Source organism: Lepisosteus platostomus, chromosome 4, assembly GCF_059453375.1.
Source record: "Lepisosteus platostomus isolate fLepPlt1 chromosome 4, fLepPlt1.hap1, whole genome shotgun sequence".
Lineage (NCBI taxonomy): Eukaryota > Metazoa > Chordata > Actinopteri > Semionotiformes > Lepisosteidae > Lepisosteus > Lepisosteus platostomus.
Genome location: NC_142614.1, coordinates 66,405,669 through 66,424,129, shown reverse-complemented (window position 1 = coordinate 66,424,129; position 18,461 = coordinate 66,405,669). Strand labels below are relative to the sequence as shown.

General features: G+C 34.3%; 1 protein-coding gene across 2 annotated transcripts in view; it reads right to left on the bottom strand.

Annotated features, from left to right (window-relative positions):
• Window positions 1–18,461, bottom strand: part of dcc (DCC netrin 1 receptor) — a 377,917-nt gene that overhangs the window by 148,922 nt on the left and 210,534 nt on the right. For both annotated transcript variants that reach the window (XM_088630328.1, XM_088630329.1), the window contains exons 6-7: window positions 5,312–5,466; window positions 1,928–2,048 (exon numbers count right to left, since the gene is read on the bottom strand). In XM_088630328.1, coding sequence (XP_088486454.1) covers window positions 1,928–2,048; window positions 5,312–5,466 — 276 coding nt within the window. The remainder of the gene's footprint in view (window positions 1–1,927; window positions 2,049–5,311; window positions 5,467–18,461) is intronic.

Sequence of the window (18,461 nt, the reverse complement as noted above, 5' to 3'; positions counted from 1 at the left end):
AGATGAAGATGAGCAGTTTTACTCTTGTTCTTCATGCAGGCAGGAAAAGTATAACAGATGAGTTCTTTGAAGTTATTATGGATTGGAGACTAGCTCTTAGCCAATCATTTTCTAATTTGACATTATAATAATTGATACATAAGAATGTAATTATTATTAAAATAATGTTAGATAATGGAGATTGTTAATTGAAGCCAGGGAACATGCTTCATCTCCAAAGCGTATAAACATGAAAGCTTAGAATTTACCCACTTTTGATAAAAAAGACCAACTTCTATTTTATGGTCATGTTTTGCCTGGGAAGAAAGGCACAGGCAATTTCTATTACACCTGAAAAGGACCAACCATGAAATGATATGCAAAATGTGGATTCATCTCTACTCTGAGTTATTTAATTCTGATTAACAGGGTTCAGCAATTGCTTTGATGTCAAGCACATACAGTAAATGTTTTAGAAAATGTTTTGAAACTTATAAAGGTAAGAGAAAGAAGCTTTTGTCAAATATAGCTCTGTTTTGAGATTTTATTTCTGACTTAATTAATTAAAACAATGTCGGGAGTTCTCCTATGACCTCTTAAATGTTTTGCTGCAAATGAAAAAAGTGGTATAGTCATGTGTAATTACATTTTCCATTCGAAGCATTACAAAACACAAAGTATCTCTGTCCACAATGAACATTTAGCATATTCTTTTTTAAAATTTAAGTAGGCTGGAAGTGTGCATTGACTGGCAGTGACCTACTGTAAGGCAAATCAACAAAGCAAAAAGAAAAAGCATTCCTCACCAAAATTTTAGAATGGTTTAGTCTCTGAATAAGGATTTAGAATTACAGATGATTCATTTGACATAAGTACCAGCATAATTAAGTTATATCTTATACTGTATATAACAGTTGAAAATGGTTAGGGATGTCTGTTTATTGTTTATTGTATATATTTTATTACAGTTTCTGAATAAGAATCTTAAAACAGGCTAATTTTTAAGATTTTTAAGGTCAAGGTTAAGATGTTAAAATCTTAAGATAGGTTTTTATTGACAGGTATAAACCATTACAGAGTTTTTTTGTAAAGCAACAGACGGGTGACCACTTTTCTTTTAATCAGGCTCCCAATTAAACAGGTCACTCGGTATCATTAGACAAAAGAAATACCAAATGGAAGATCATATTAAGCAAAGAAAACAAGACAATCCTTGAACACTCCCTGCTGATGATTCAAGAAGACAATCAGTACTCTTCTCAGATGTCCTACTAAGATAGTATCAGACATCTGAATGTGTTATTTTGTAGCCACAGAACAGTTCCCAAGTTAGCCTTATTCCCTGGTGTAACCTCAGTGTGAATTAAAATCCCTGCTATCATATGCTCTACAAAATATGAATTGCAGCACCTGTAGTCAATGTATACCTGAAAGTGTCTGACTATGTTTTACACTGCATCTGAGAAAAACTGATTTTAATCTGTGAATGTGATTCTTTTCCATTCCAGGCCAGAAGCTCCTGAGGTATGTCAAACTACATTTCCGAGTCATATGACAAATCTAGGTCACCAAATACATAGAAATGATACAATCCTTTGAATGTTTAAAGGCCTGAAAGAGGGAAATCAATAAAAGCTGCACTCTCAGGTTGAATTACAGTATATCACAAGGAACCCACAGATGAGTGTAACAGTGCTTTGGGTATGCTACATCTGGTATTTCCACATGGACTGTCCCAGAACAGCTGGTGTTCACTACAACATAATATGAAGACTGCAGCAGAACAACAATGATTTGTAGAAAATGAAGACACTGTTAAATCATAAATAAACAGTCTTAAATCTAGTCTTCGTTGATCTTTAAATTCAGCACAAGAGAGTGGAGGGAGACTCTGAGAGTGCAGATGATAGCAAGAAGGTTCAATCTTAGAGAAATCAAGAAGTCTTACCAGGTTCTTGTATGATGAGCTGAGCAGCCACTTGCGCGTTGCCTGCTTCGTTCTCAGCCACACATTGGTAAAACCCCTCGTCTGATTTTACCAGACCCAGGATCTGAAGGTTACTACCACCCTGCATTAAAAAGGTCTTACTTAATTTTGCATTTTGTACAAATGTGTATTTTGAAGCCTAGCCTTTAAACCATTCATATTATTATACACTACATATGAATGATCTAAACCTATTTCTTGTATATGTTAAGAAAAAAAAGCCAAAAGAACTGCTGGTAGACTTGACTTTTGCAGTTGTTCAGTTTCGTTATGTGAAGAATTCCACAATCAGTTCTGTTGAGTCTTAAAAAAGTTATAGACGCAGGATCTACTGAAATCCATTCATGAAAAGCCAATGTTCGAAATCTCGGTAACATTCTACTGATAGGGTGTAGGATTGAACTTTTTTATTTCCAGAATGTTTAATAAATTCTTCATTTCAAATTAACATCTTGTTCAGTTTGGAAACACTGTTTAGAGAAGCTGGAAATGAAACATTTTTTTATCATTATTCTTGGCTGTAATCCTTATATTCATTAACTGTGCACATCCCTGAATGGATTACTGTCTTCTCTTTTATAACATAATGTGGACATTAACAAGGCAGTAGTCTAAGTGTGAAGGCAGCTCAATTTGTCCACCTACAGTATAACTTGGAAAGGTGTTTTGTGAGTCTGTATGGGGATAAAGGGATGTTCCCTGATGAACAAAAAATATACCTGTCTACTAAATATTGTGTTCTGTGTTTTCTGAACAAACTTTTTTCCTCAATTACCTTCAAGGTCTGGAAACAATATACAGTATACTGTAGATACAATGATACTGATAATTTTGATTACTTTTATTACTTTGATTCTTGGATTACCAATGCTTTTGTACCTCTAAACAACTAAGGAATACCCGTATTTATCTTTAAGAAAATATAATGGACATTGATAAGGAAGCTGGTTTGAAAAGATGGAAGCATGATTTTGTCCACTTTACAGACCTGTACAGATCAGTGTTGGGGTGATGTGTGTGTCACCTAAAACATTATTTGGGTACGTACTGTACTGTACTAGTCCTACTGTTTAAATTTTGAGAAATATTGCTCTTTACAATAATTGCAATAATGGTTGTCTGAGAAAAAACACATCATTAATGCTTAATTAGGTGAAATTTATATAACATGTGTAACACACACCCTCTTTGGTTTGTTTATCATTCCCAGGAATAAGAAGACATTCTGGGCTGCTATCAATGTCTGTCATATAATATAAAAGAGGGGACATTTATCTTTTGAGGCATAACAAACATATTAATGAATCTAGGGATTGCATTGAATAAACATAAGCAATATTGTTTTCATTTCCGTCTTCTCTGGACAAGGTGTTTTCAAACCTTTGCACGGTTATGTAGTTTATCTAAAATAATCCTGGGACTTAAATGTAAACTCAGTAGAAACAGATTTACTAATGAGATGATTAAAGAAATAAACTTAGCTTGTTTAAAATTTTCACTACACCAGGTTATACTGTCAAGTCATTACTTAATGTTCTTTCAAGAATTACAATCATTTAGGTTAAAGGGCTTGTGCAAACACCAATGGGTGTAAGAGTCCAGTTCATTATCGTTTTATGTTTCTTCATCTGCATTCCAATTACTAATTTAAGTTGTACAATAAATTCTAAAATACTAAGGTGACATGCGTACTGTATATACTGTATATAAAGGTGTTTTATAGCCCTTAAAGGGGAACTGCAGTCTCAATATCTCAGAACGGTGATTAAATCTCAGTAACAAACTAATTTAATTGAAAGTACTGCAAAATGTAACAAATTCTGAATTAACCACAGAATGTACGCACAAGCTTCCTTGTTTACAATGTTATGGATCCGCTTCATGTCCCTGTATTGTAAAATTTAGTAAAATGTATTTATCCTTTTAAGTGATGGAATAACCAAATAGTAAAATATCCATTTAGGAAAACATGTGAAGTTTAGCTTTTAGACAAACATTAAGATAGAACAAGCGCTAGACGAGGAGTTCAAGAAAAATTTTGAACCAGCTGGTAACTTATAATACAGTAGGTCATGTTGGAATGGAGCTGCATTTATCGGCAAACTCTTGCAGTCAAATGAATTTTCATAGGTGAAGGTTATCCTAGTTAAAAATAACAAATTGCAACATTGTTCATGTCTTATGAACAGTTGTCTTGTTCCTAACACAGATGTTCACTGTGAAGTATCAGTGCAGTATTTTGTAATAATACAAAATCATTTAAATGTGACGTTACAGTACAGTATATCCCTTTTAAAATATTTTATTTGTTACTGTATTTATACAGTAGTGATGTGATCTTTAAAATGACTAGTTAATAAAACATAGTATTTCAAAAACATTACCTGTATCCAACAATATGTCAGACCAATAAAAAACACATTACATGATATTATGAGCTTGGACAGATTTTAAAGAGATGTCAGAAAACATCAAGATTAAGCCTATCATAGCTAGAGACTGTCATTCCCATTAGCTGTTACACATTTTCATTACAAAATCAACTCTTATTCTCATCATAATTATTGTTTCAAGATCCAAAAAAGGAATGGTAGTAATATATTTTTAGAAAAAGACTTCATACAGTATTTACATTTTTATATCTTCTGACCTGGAGATGTTTAATTATAAAACGTTCTAGTAGGATGACAAGTCATTACTCTGTAAATCTTACTTCAATTAAATTAAATATAGAATTAATACAATATAGCTAATGCAGATTCTAATATCGTATTGTTTAATGACATAAACTAAACCAATTTACTTTTAAGATTATTTTTGTGGGCCTCAAACTATAACTAAATTATATTTAGCCCTTGCTTTTAAAGCACAAATGTAAATATTTAAGTTTGCACCAGGCAGTTGTCTACTGTTTTCCTATCAGTTCCAAAAGTGAAGATACACAAAAGTGACACAAATGTGATGTTGGTAAGACATTTACCTGTATGCAAAAATGAAATCCTTAAGAATTCCGGTCTTGGTTTTTGTTTCTGCTTTCAAAAACTTCACCTAAGAATTGTGATGCTTATGTTTTTTTAAAGACAAAGAGACTTGCAAGAAAATGAAAACTTCCAGTAAAGTTGTTAAATGTCCCTGAATTCATATGTCAGCAGGGTAAGTGCTCTGAATGTCGTATCGCAGACAATCGTGATACTGTATATTCAATATTCTAACTATAACCTAGACTTTTACAAATATTTTGTATGAATATCAGTTTACAAACTCCAGTAACATATTACATATTGGCTTGATGTAGATATAACATTTTATTTCTTCAGCTGATTATTTTAACTCTTGTTTACTTACTATGATCTGAAAGTAATCACTGGGAATGACCACCTCCCCATTCTTCACCCAGCGGACTGTAGGAGGGGGTTTTCCAGTCACAGCGCATTCCATCTCAATGTCCATGCTCTCAAAGGCATACAGATTAGAGGGGTTATTCAAAAATCTTGGAGGCACTGCAAGTCAAAGAAAGAATACAGTATTTAAAAATGAAAGAATCAAACATTTTTAATAAAAAGGGAAATTTAAGGGAAAGTTCAGGTGCTGTATATAACAAAGTAAGAAAGGTTCCAAACAAAAAGAGGCCATTGGACACATTTAGATTGCTTGGTTGCTAGTAACTCCAAGGATCCAAGGAGCACGTCCATCTGTTTCTTGAAAGAAGCCAAGGTTTCAGCTTCAATAATGGCTGGGTAGTTAATTCTAAAATGTCAGTGTTTTCATAGGCTTTCTCAAAAACACCTGGTGATGTATCAGCTTGTCAGTTAATAACAAATGCCTTCATTTTAAATTCAAAACCTTTTTTCATGCTGAATTATCGTCAGGGTTACAAGCAAGGTTCAGTGCTAAATATTATGTGTGCCTGCTACAGAAATTGTATGCTATCCAATACACAAGTAAGACCTTATTTAGAATATTGCTCATACTTTTGTCACCACATTAAAAAAATATATATATTTGTAATCTGAAATCAGTCCAAGGAAGATCGGTCAGATGTATTCTTGATATTTAAGGAATGTCTTATGTACTGTCTGGATAAAATAACTAAACCTTTTTTAATGAAGACGACAAAGAGTGGGTCTGATTCAAGTTTTCAAAATCTTCAAAGCCACTAGGTCAGCTCTATAGACTTCTTCATAATGAGCACTAAAACATAAACTAGGGGACAGAAACAGAAATAGTTTGATTAAAACTAGGAAAAGGACACATCTGATAACAGAGTGGATTGTGGGAGCTTGGAAAAGGCTAACCAGCCCTAGATGTAAAAGTTGATACCCTCATTTTTTTCCAGAAATAGCTGTTTCAGATCTAATTGATACGATACAATATAAATTATAGTTTCGTACTGCAAGTCATCGATTAGAAAAACACCCAAAGAACTGGATGGCATCTTCTCGTTTGCAAACTTTCTTATGTACTTAAACTCTGACCCTTCCCAAAATGTACATTACTAAAGTAGTTACTATACTACGAAACACATTGTATTTACTATACATTTTTAAAATGACACAATACAAAATATATCATGCTTTAAGACATATTAAGGAAAGCAGACCAATATTTTTAAGATACATGGAGAGGCTGAACAGTTAAAATTGCTTGTGATCATTTTTTTTTTGACAGAACAACAGAATATCAGCATGTATTTTAATATAAGAATAAGGTTGAGAATTGAACTCTATAAGTGAATAAGAGCTTTCTCAGGGTGTGCAACATGAGGCTGACTAGGCAGCAGACAGTTTGAAAGCATAATGTAAAATAATATAACTACAATCCTTAAACATCTACAATACTGTAAATGTAGAAATGCTAAGTGATATTCTTTATCTTACTTTTAAAGCTTCAAAAATGACCTCAATGAATAAATGAGAAAATGTTTAATGCTTTCTTTAAGCACAAAATAAAACCATAATATAACATTTAAAATAAGATCTTCCAGAACAGAAAAAGGGTTACAAATGAATGAACGATACCCATCCCGTCTTGCTCATTGCTACTTACCACCGCAACCAACTGAACCTCAACTACAATACCTGTTAATTCACTGGCTACCATAATTACTGACATGGTAGAAGATCAAACCCATCTGCACTCAATTACAGTTCACTTTCCTCATTCACCACCAAATACGTAAGATTAGTTTTCACGTCAGTTTCCAGTCAGAGCTGTGTCTCAAGTTTTGGCATTGTCTGTGCTTTGCCCTAGTTTACTTTGCTTTGCCTCTGGATTTCCAGTGTTTTCCACTGTCTACTGCTGGCTATAAACTTTCCTTTGTATTCCCTAGGACTCACCTATGGATTTCCCTTTGGTGCTTTTCTCTGTGTATCTTCCTTGCTCATGAAAACACATGACTTTTGAGGATCTCGCCTGTATTGTTGAATCAATATTTCCCCGGCCTGTCATCTGCCCTCTCTGCTTCTCACAGCTGCAGACTGCTGCTCCGACTTCAGATAAAACTATGACTATCTCCTTCAATATCATTTTTATAAAGAAAATCGTTTCATGAAGTGCTTTCCCCAAAAAAGTACATAGATTATTATCCTGATTGCAGAGATTTCTCCAAAAACACAGCTACATCTGAGCACTCCCACATTGTGAGAGAAACGGACCCTAATACCCCATGAGTGCAAAAATAAATTTGGGGACGTACAGTAAGTAGGACATATTAGAAAATGTCTGCATCTGGTCAAACAAATGCTGTGATTAAGTTTAAAATTGCCCAACAGGTGTTCAGTGGTCCTAAAGCCTAGCTTCACATTATTTTACAAAGTATCCCAAGAAATATCTTCATTTTTAGGAAGTAGAGTTTGTACCCATTTGAGATGTACAGTATAGTAAAGTATATCCTGTATTTTATGCAAGGTTTGAAATGTCCCACAGAACCCCATTAGTCCATATTGCTAAACAAAGACGTAAAGACATTCCCTGTAAATTATAGTGATGGGAGATCTTAAAATGTACAAACATAATTATGACAAATTAAATTATGATTGTAAAGCCTCATAACAGACCACTAAGGGAAAACAAAAGGACAAGAGCCAGATACAGTACAAGAGCTTCATTCACTTTGTTGTTTTAGAGATTTTGTACCAATTACAAAACTACAATCTGCTAAGAAATAATAGTAATAAATCGTGGCTTACATTGCCAGATTTACTAAAGTCAGGGGATAATAGTTAACATGTAAAAAGGAGTCCTTTTCTTTTATAGCAGTAAGGAAATAATGGTGCTGCCTATAACTGTGTGCATCACCTGAAGCAGTGAGGATCTAAGAATCTGACAGTCTCTTTCTTATATTTCACTGAAATCGGTATATGCCAAAGCCAAAAACATTGTTACATATTTCACAATCCCTTTCCTTAATAGTATGCTTAAAACTGTCCTAGCATCACTCAAACCAAATCAGAGCCAAATTAGGACTAAGAACATAAATAATGATGACATTATAGTGTATTATACTGTATACAGTAAGTTTCGTCTTTTAAACATTTGATGGACAATTATTTATCTTTTGTTTATGTTTATACTGTACTGCTTCAGAAGCCTTTTTCCATTTTCATAAAGTTTGCATCCCACAGTGTGAAGTAATTTGACATCTTAAATAATTCTGTCAAAACATAACTCTTCATATCTACAAATGAACAAAATAACATTTCTTCATATCTAGTACTATTAAAAGACTGGTGCTATTAGGAGATGTCAGATTTTTTAAATGGTTGATTATTATACACCTGGGAGTAACATCAACTCCTAGATGCAAGGACATAAAAACTGTCAATTTTACTTAATGCTAAGCAGTGAAAAGAAATATTATATTAAATTATTATATTTGTCTTAGAAAGATGAGCATTTCATAGAAATCAGATTCACTAAATAATCACAAAACAGGTAGAAGTGTCTACACACAGTATTAAAAAACAACTAACAGCTTCTGACATGTTACTGTTGTACAGTAAATAGTGTAAGTAGACACATATAACTTTGTACACTTAATAGAGAGTGCAGTTAGATATCATTTTGAGATAAGAATGGGTCTAATAAAATGTTTATTATTATTATAAAACAAATAAAATTCTAGTTCATACTGTACCACCTTTAAATTCCTTGGTGTTCCCTCGATGTGTTATGAATTTACTATATTAATTCAATGTACTGTATAATGGTAAAATTGCCAAAAGAAAGACTATTTTGCTTATTTTTTCAGTATCAACCTAACTTGCTTGCATCTGTCCCTCTATCGTCGTGCCAGATATGCTGAGTCTACAGCTTCTGAATAACAATATTGGGCGTGAAGCCCATCATGATGTGGATGAAACCACTGAACCTTATTTATCTATTTAGAGATAATTGAATCTACTGTATCCAACCACTCCTCCTTTAACATTCCAGAATGAAATCAACAGTTTTCATTAATCTCATCTTGCCACCATCCTGGGACACGCATTATCAGGCTGATTACCCCCTTTTCAGTCTGCAAAATGGAATGGAAGTAACAGAGCTAAAGTGACAACCTCACGATAAGCACAGCCCCCACTGGCAAGGCCTCAGATGCCTGTTCATTCACAAGAGACAAGCAGATTGCAACTCCAATTGCCCTGCTGGCACTTTGGGCCGATGTCTGTTATGCTGCTGGGTCCAAGGTGTTATGAGCAAATGTTGCCATATGAACTCAACTTCTTCAAACCTCAGCTTCTTTGCTTCATTGCTTCATCTTGCACTGTACCCAGGAGGTAAATTACCAATTACACTATTATCAAACCCCACTGTCCTTGCTAGCGTTGTTGAAAAATGTTTAATGGATTACTACTAAAAAATGATCTATTAGTAATGCTATTACTGAGGAGGATTAGATTGACTGATACATTATATTTTTACCAATGTAATCAATTTACCACGTAAAAGCTGAAGCCTATGAAATTTGTCATCCTGTTTACACTCTCATTTACAGGTGAGACATCCTGTACAGTACAGTATTCATGTCAGAAAATCCAAGAGGAGTTTGAACTTGTGAAAGTCAACCTCACTGTAGATCATATGACATAATGGTATAAGAGTTTAAGTAAATCAAAAGGCATAATCTTGTGTTATGGAAGATATATCAGAAATATCAGAAATTAAAAAAAAAAATTTTGAACTCAAAAGGGTGAGAATACTATCTAAAATAGTAGATTGGCAGGTGCTGTTCTGATTATACTTTTTTAAAATTATCATTCAGGTAAACATCCACTGTTCATACTTGTTTTTCAAGAAGTTAATAAATGAGTGAAATGTAGCAAAGTTGGATTATTTTTAAATCTCCAAGTACAGTACATGATGTTTTTCCACCACAGAATAAAATACACCACTCAAATATAAAATAGCACAAGGCTATTTTCTGTTTGTTTCACATAGAGAGTAACAATGTTTAATGTGAAGTAACAATGTTTCCTGTTGATTGTAGAAAAGATACTACATTTATATGTGAAAATATATTGGTTTGTCCATGATTTAATAGTTTTAAAGACTGAAGTCAAAATTGTTTTACCAGTTCAAATGTAACTTGATTGGAGAAATCCACTACATACTGTAATTATATGGTATGTAGTTTACAAAAATAAGAGGTGTCTTCTGTGCAATAAAAGGCTAATCATAGGCTTCACAGGCAGTGAACGCAGGCATTAATGGTTTAATTAAAGAAGAAATAACACATTATCTAATGGTAATTTTCAAAGTCAGTTAAAAAATAATTTTACTAAAACAAGATTATTATTTACAAACTACTATTAACTCACTTGTTAAGTACTGTACATGGAAACTGTAAGGGATATGAAATGTGGATGGATGAAAGCAACACAAGATTCTGTGTCAGACATGGAGTTGAATCTAAAGTGTTTGTTGTTTATTTCACAAAAAGAAATTATTACCATTAATAATTTGTAACACAAAAATACATCTCCAGGAATTACATATAAAATTCAAACTATTAAAATGAGGTCTCAACCAAAAGTGGGATAATAAGTCTTTGTGATGTGTTTCTGTCTGTTGAGATGTACAGTAATAAATGTGATCTATCAGCCAGCGGCAAAAAGCACTTTGTAGTCTAAAGTTGTCAGATCTCAAAACCTAAGCAGGATTGATCACTACTGAAATGAGAGACCCCTAAACAGGTGGCTGCTACACTTCAGTGGTGGATGAACTGAGTCCCTTGCTACAGTATATCTATAAAGTGCTCTGGATACTGCTCACAAAAAAAGTGCCATACTGTAAAAAGATTTAATTAATTTGCTCCAATGGGTGTACTGTGGTGTATGTATCATATATAATCTATGCAGTTAGATTATGCAATGACTACCCAAGGAATAAACCAGATTATGATTTTTTTTCATTAAACATTCATTATCTATTTTTAGTACAATGCATTAAAAGTAAATGACGTGATATCAGTAAGAAAAACATTGGGAACATTAAAAAAAACAACCGGTTTATACAAAAAGCCAAGCCATTAAAAGTGATAATATTGGAAATGAATGGCAACTTACAGTAGAAGAACGACTAGGATAGACCTGGTATGTTATAAAGCTTCTTATCCTTCTTATAGGCCCCAGAATAGGGGCCTGTTCTGGATGCAGAGGGCATAATATAGAAATAAAGACACACATGTTCTGTATGGAGTTGCCAATCCATCTCAGAGCTATGGGGAAAATTTTAAATTCGAAAAGTCAATGAAAAATAGCTAGCAAGTGTTTGGAAGGTCGGAGGAAACTAGAGAACACAAACACAGTAAGAACCTGCAAATCCCACACAAGTCCAAAATCAAATTTAGGACCCAAGAGATGTGAGGTAGAAAAACTATCACACCACATTGCTGCCCAGCTTGCAAACTGCTAGGCACAATTTAATAGTGAAAAGAGCTACATTTACCACATTATTATCCCTTAGTTTATATAATTATAGCTAGTTTAAAGGCACTGTAGCTGCAGAGCAGGGTCATATTGATCAGCTTATCCTTATATCATGTTCGTCACTCCCACTAAGGTTAAACTGCATTAAGTATCTTTTATTGACAATTATCGTATACTTCACCTCACTGTTCTCAGTTGTACAGTACATACTGTACAGTACTGTACTCATCCAACGTCATGGGGTCAATTCTGCTTGGCTAACTTTACCTCCCTGCTGTTGGTATAGCCTTGCTACCTTTCACTGTCCCTTTACTCAAGCCCTTTGACATCAATTGATTATAAAGGAATACAAATGCAAAATTTTAACTGGATTTCAGTTTGAGCTTAACTGCTTAAACTATCCCTTGTGCCAAAAATAAAATGCTTGTGCCAATGAACAACACATTCGTAGTGTACAGATAACAAAAGATAAGAAGGAGTGGCATGTTGAGCCGGTGGTTATCTACTGTACCTCACTGCTTAAGGGTTCTAGGTTCAATTTTGAACTTTGCCATTTATCTATGTGCATTCTCTCCACATGCTCCTTCTAGGCAATATTCTCAAGCTCTCTGACAGTTCCTGGGCATCACTTCTGGACAGCAGTTTTCAAGTCTTTCTACAGAATCTCAATAAGATTCAAATCAGGACATTAACTGGTCCATGCAAGGACCTTCACCTTCTTATTTTTAAGCCATTACAGTGTAGTTTTGACCTTGTGCTTTGGGGCTTTCTGCTGCTGAATGGTGAATTTTTGTTCCTGTTTTAGATCTTTAGCAGATTGAAGAAGGTTTTCCCCAAAGATTTGCCAGTACTTTGCTCCATCCATTCTCCCCTCAGTCTTGACAAGCTCCTCAGTCCCCGCTGATGGGAAGCAGCCCTACCGTATATCATTATGCTGCCAAAAACCATGATTCATGCAATTTTTGTCGTAGTTGATGCACTGCTGTGTTTGTACCTGATGTAATGTTTTGCATTTAGACCAAAATGTTCCAGTTTTCTCTCGCCCGAGCACAAAACTGCTTGCAGTATCACTTTGTTGAGTTCTGTTGCTCTATGCGGGATGTGAGATATTTTTCTTTAGTAATCCTGCCAATATGCCAAACAGGCCAGCTTTGACTCATCGTATTTTTGTTGTTGCTGGCCTCACAGTGGTATTCCTCCCAAGTTTCCTCCTTCACTGGGCTGTTGGGTGGGGAGGCCTGATCTAGGCTGTGTGTGTGGTAATGTACGATGCACCTTCCATTTCTTGGTGATTGAGTGGACCGTGCTCATAAGGATATTCATAGTTGTCGATATTCTTTGGATGTTTTCAAGTTACATTTTTTAAGTGAATTTATCCCTGTCTTGCTTTCAAAGCTTTTAGGCTGTTTAGGGTTAGGTTAGACTGTTTGAGTGTTTGCTGGAAGTACGCTTCCTGAATATAGAACCTCACAAAGACAAGTATTTTATTCTGAAATCATTAAAACCACTGTTACTGCACACAGGCAGAGCCACTCAACTAACTGTAATTTAGTGTAACTAGATTAATTTATGAATTTTCTATTAATTATTTACTTCTTCTTTATTTCTGCTTTGAATCTATGGAGCAGGTTGTGTATATAACACTAATTTCTACATGAAAGTTTTTGGTATATTAAAATTTAACTGTGTACTGTTTGCTATGTGAAAGAGCTTTCCTGTAATCAATGTGATGGGAGGAGAGTGATTTTCTATGTGTTCTGTTAAGGCGTGTTCAGAAGCTTTATTTTCTTCTTTCCCCCAAAACATTCATAATCTGTAATCTGACATCAACAGTATTTGCTAAATTAAACAACACTGCCTTTAGGAAGTCCTGAATCGTGTAACCACTAAGGATTCTTGCTTAGATCACAGACTGATCTCTATGGCCAAGATATAATTAATAAAAGCATAACTAATATCAGTAAACAATTTTTATATATTGATATTGGCAATATTTTAAGTATGACAGTGTAATACAGTATAAGAACACAGACAAAAGTAAAAAATTGCCTACTGCCCCCCTTGCTCAATAAGATACATTAAGTTAAATGTTATAAATAACAATATTAAATGTTATTAATTTTCAATACTTCTTAAACTACAGCATTTTTCCCATTAATGTAAGGTACAATGGATCACTATTTTACAAAAGTGAAATATGTAAAAACTAGTTCTATGCACTAATTTTATAACTGGCCCATTATTGCTTAACAGTGGAATGCTTTTTGTTGTTGTGATGAAAAGTATCATGTTGTGACATTTAAATAATATAAAATATTGATTAGCATTTTACAATGTTATATAACTACATTATTATGACATTATTTACTGAGCAGCAACAAAATGATTTTAAAATTAAAGGAATGCTTTAAGGAATCATGTTATATACCCATCCATGTTCCATGTTTATATCTGGCCACTTCTATAATTATCTTTAATAATTATAAAGATTGTAAAACCAGTATGAAAGAACTACAACGATTTTTACAAAAATTGTATATGATAGACACAGTATTTATGTTGTAGCTCTTTGGGAAAGATAACTATTTAAAACCTGCAATTAACCTGTACAAAGCTTTGGATTTCTTTCAAGAACCAGAAGGAATAAGAATTCACTGTAATATTCACCCCCAATTTACCTTGTTATCTTAAAAATAGATTTAAGACATAAGGTGTACGTTATGTTTATTTATTTGGCATGTTTATTCCGCAATGTATGCAATGCAATGTAGTTGAAAGCAACATTATTTGTGTGTGATGGTTAGTGATCCATAGTTGGATGACTTGAAAAAAAAAGATAAAACTGGCAGCTTTCCTATTAATTTTGAGGAATTAGTCACAAAGCAGCACATGTAAAATGTGGGCTTTAATTGCCAACAAACTGTAAACTATTTTCTCCTGGGTACCCAGTGCCTGGTTAACAGCTGTCTATTGATTCAGCTATGCTTTAATTTTTCTTTCAGATACTTTCAATTTCTTCTTTTCATTAAAAGTCTGGCATCTGGTAACACATTGCAACTGCTTTTTTGTTCCTATTATTTAGAAAGTTGCAGTTCAGTAAAGATAATGGAACGTTGGTATTTTATAAAATGTTAAACTTTTAGTGATCATTTCAGAATTTGAAATCTGAATGCCACTATACATGGAGTAATTTGAAAACCATATCTTATTTTGAATCCAATGTGGAACCTAATGAGGCTAAACTAAAGACATACAGTACGTATAATAGGTAACATGAAATACTAAAGCAGAATTACTAATGTGGTCTTGCTGTTTTGTGTTACTGTAAACAGCTTATGTAAACATTATAATGTAAAAAAAGAATATCATTACAGCTGAGCCTCAAGTCAAGTGATGTAAACCTTTGTAAGCAGATGTAATCAATACAAATAGATCATAATTGTTCCCTTGTTGAATACAGTAATCATATTTAATTCCAAATTCAGAATAACAGGCAGCAATGCCTTAAGCTACTCACTGATTTGTTTTTTTAATGTCAACGAAATCAGTATGTTTTGCTATTGTGTTGTGTTTTTTTAATCTGATGCTGTATTTGCATTCTCAAGGACTGCAGTAACATAGAGAACCTCTAGAATACATTCAACCAGAAACCTTCATTTCATATAAAGGAAAAGAGACTAATGCACATTGATATGTTAAAAAAATCTATACATTTATTAAATAAAGACTGAAACATTTACGAGTTTGGAGGAAGAAAAATAATACCCCCCCCCCCCCCACCAGTGTGCATTTCTTCAAAGGAATGTACTGGAGTAATGCACATCAATATATCATTAAGCATGGTGTTACTTTATCAGGGGTATATACACTAATTAAGAAATAATGATTTCCTTTAAATGGCAGAGTTTCTACGTTTTCACTAGAGGCTACAAATTAAACTCCCAATAACTGGTGTTGAAGCACACTACTAACAAAAGTGAACAGCGGGCAGGAAAGCTTCAGACTGGACATTGTTCCTTCGGTGCTTGAGATGGCCTATTTGTGAGGAAATGTGGATGCTTTACACTTCAGTTCGCCCTTTTCCATTCTGCCTTGCTGGCATTCCTGCCCCACCAATGATACATTCTGACCTTACTGAGCTTCCATGTGACTGTATGAAAATGACTTCAACCGTGGAAAGATGATGGCCTTCTCGATGGGCCAAATGGCCACCTCTTGTTGATAACCATTCTTATGAAATCCCTATAAAGCAGAGTGCTTCGGGGGGAAAAATGGAATAAGTTACATTGAATGAAAGAATGCAAAATAGAGCCAAGGCCAAAATGTTTCTTTTAACATTTTTTTCTTTTACCTCTTTACAGTGATATCTTGTAAGTACAGGTTGCTGAGAATAATCCATAAAGATAATTGACACAGTTTTTATTTCTGTCATGGAAATCTCAATTAGCCTAAACTTTGGATAGATATGCTTCCATTTTTCCTCCTTACCCATGAGAAAACTCACCCAAGTTTATTATAATATACCCTTTTAAAGAAATGCCATCTTTGGATATTGTAATGTCTATAGTGTACAGTAAGTGTCTCAGCCATTAAAAAATTGCCTTGCATACAAACAAATTATGAAAAACACTAGTTGTCAGAATACTCTATAGATGAATGTTAACTTATTTGTTACTGTATTTTATAACATGCAATTTATAAACTGGGTCTTGCTGGGTTTGATATTTATCTAATCCTGTTGATGTGCAATAAGAATAAGTATTCACTTTTCAATAAAGTGTCACGTCTGTTATTACAGCATGAACCTTAAAAGGGTTTCATAATAGAATCCACATGAGGTTGATGTTGCCTTTATCAGCAAGATTAACATGACAAAAATGCATATGAGGCACTATTAAATGACCAGACTAATCAGTTTTCATTCTATTGAAATGTAAATATTCATGTATTTCATTTAAATAAACATCTGGCATTCATATTTGAAAGAGCTTCTCCTCAGTGTTAATTTCTGTGTCTCATGGGACAATGCCTTTTGGGAAAATGTCAGGCCGCCACAGCACTGGTGACACCAACATTTTTTAGAAGCATTTAATTTTCACAGGAAACATCTTAGAAAATGAGTGTTTTAATATCACAGCTTCCCATATGCCAGATTCAAAAAATGCTCACACGTTTAGAAACAAATGCTTGTCCCACAGGCTAACATTCTTGGAATTCTGGTCAGGAGCACAGGTAGTAATTTTCCTCTTTCACAAAATTACTCTCAAAAGTAATTTTTGAAGAGAGTGGCATTAGGTCCACCGGCCATGAAACTATGAAATGGTACAGTAGAAAGAAGTTATTTTTTAGAACTGAAATGATAAAGAAAAACTGCCTTCTGAGCATTTCAAAAGTAGCAAACTCAGAGGCAAGTCCATCTGAAAACAAATACTCTAACTCACACACACACACAAACACACATATTATATGAAATTAACAAGAAGGCAGAATGACAAAGTCATACAAGAGAGGATAAGGAAACAGAAAGCCCATTACTTTCTTTTATTTTACTGTCACATGGGGATTCACATCAAGGATTCATAAAAAAAAAGGAATCAAAATAATTTCCCTTTTATAAGACTCTCCAACTACTCTATTGCAAAGAAGCCAGAATGAAAAATAAATTAAAGGCCATCCATTTTTTATTTTGTGTCTCTAGCAAGGCTAGAGGGTAACATCAAGGGAAGCTACTGTAATAGTAGCAGTAATGGCTCTGAACAGACTCAGGTAGGGAAGACACCCTAACCTTAAGTAACACCTGAACAAATATCAAATCCGATTCCAATTAAATACCCTCACTTTATGCTATCCCCTCATGTTAGCTGCTCAACCCCAGTTGAGCCTTATGCAAGAATGAGGATAGATTCATTTAGATTTACTCTCAATACATCTGCAAAAAAACATTTTTTTGCAAACAAAGATGAGCTGTTAGACTGGTGATTTGGGGAGGGATGGTACAACAGATTCCCCTTTGATGGTAGCCAAGTGTTGGGGAACCTGGACACATTAACCCCCTTATTGATCCGTAGTGTGTCTTTTGTGCGGTGTCTGGACCTCCTCTCACATTTTATGCTTTAATTTAACCCTTTAAAATGGTCAGTATTAGAATGCCTTTTTACCTTAAAAAAGAGTAGCACTTGAACCATCCTCTACCTATTTTCTGTTCGGCTGGTCTTGTTCTTACCATCTTCTCTTTACCAGTGAGCCGACACGGAAACGACTGAGGCTGCTACTTCCCTGCTCTCATTAACTGTCAAAAAACCATTTACAGTATGTCTCAAAGTTCCCCACACCTAGATAACTCACCGCTACCCTTGGAGCTTTCCACCACTAACCATTTGTCTCAATCTGAGACCGCGTCTCCCCTGAAACTCATTATAGAAATCCCCTCTGGGACTGATATAGTAACTTCCTGGATAAGAAACTGAGTGGACATAACCTTGAGGTCTCATTGGGAGACAAGTGCTTGGAGATTCACGGCAAGCAAGGGTCCAACTAAAACCTCAAGTCATTCAAGCCAGGGTCGCAAC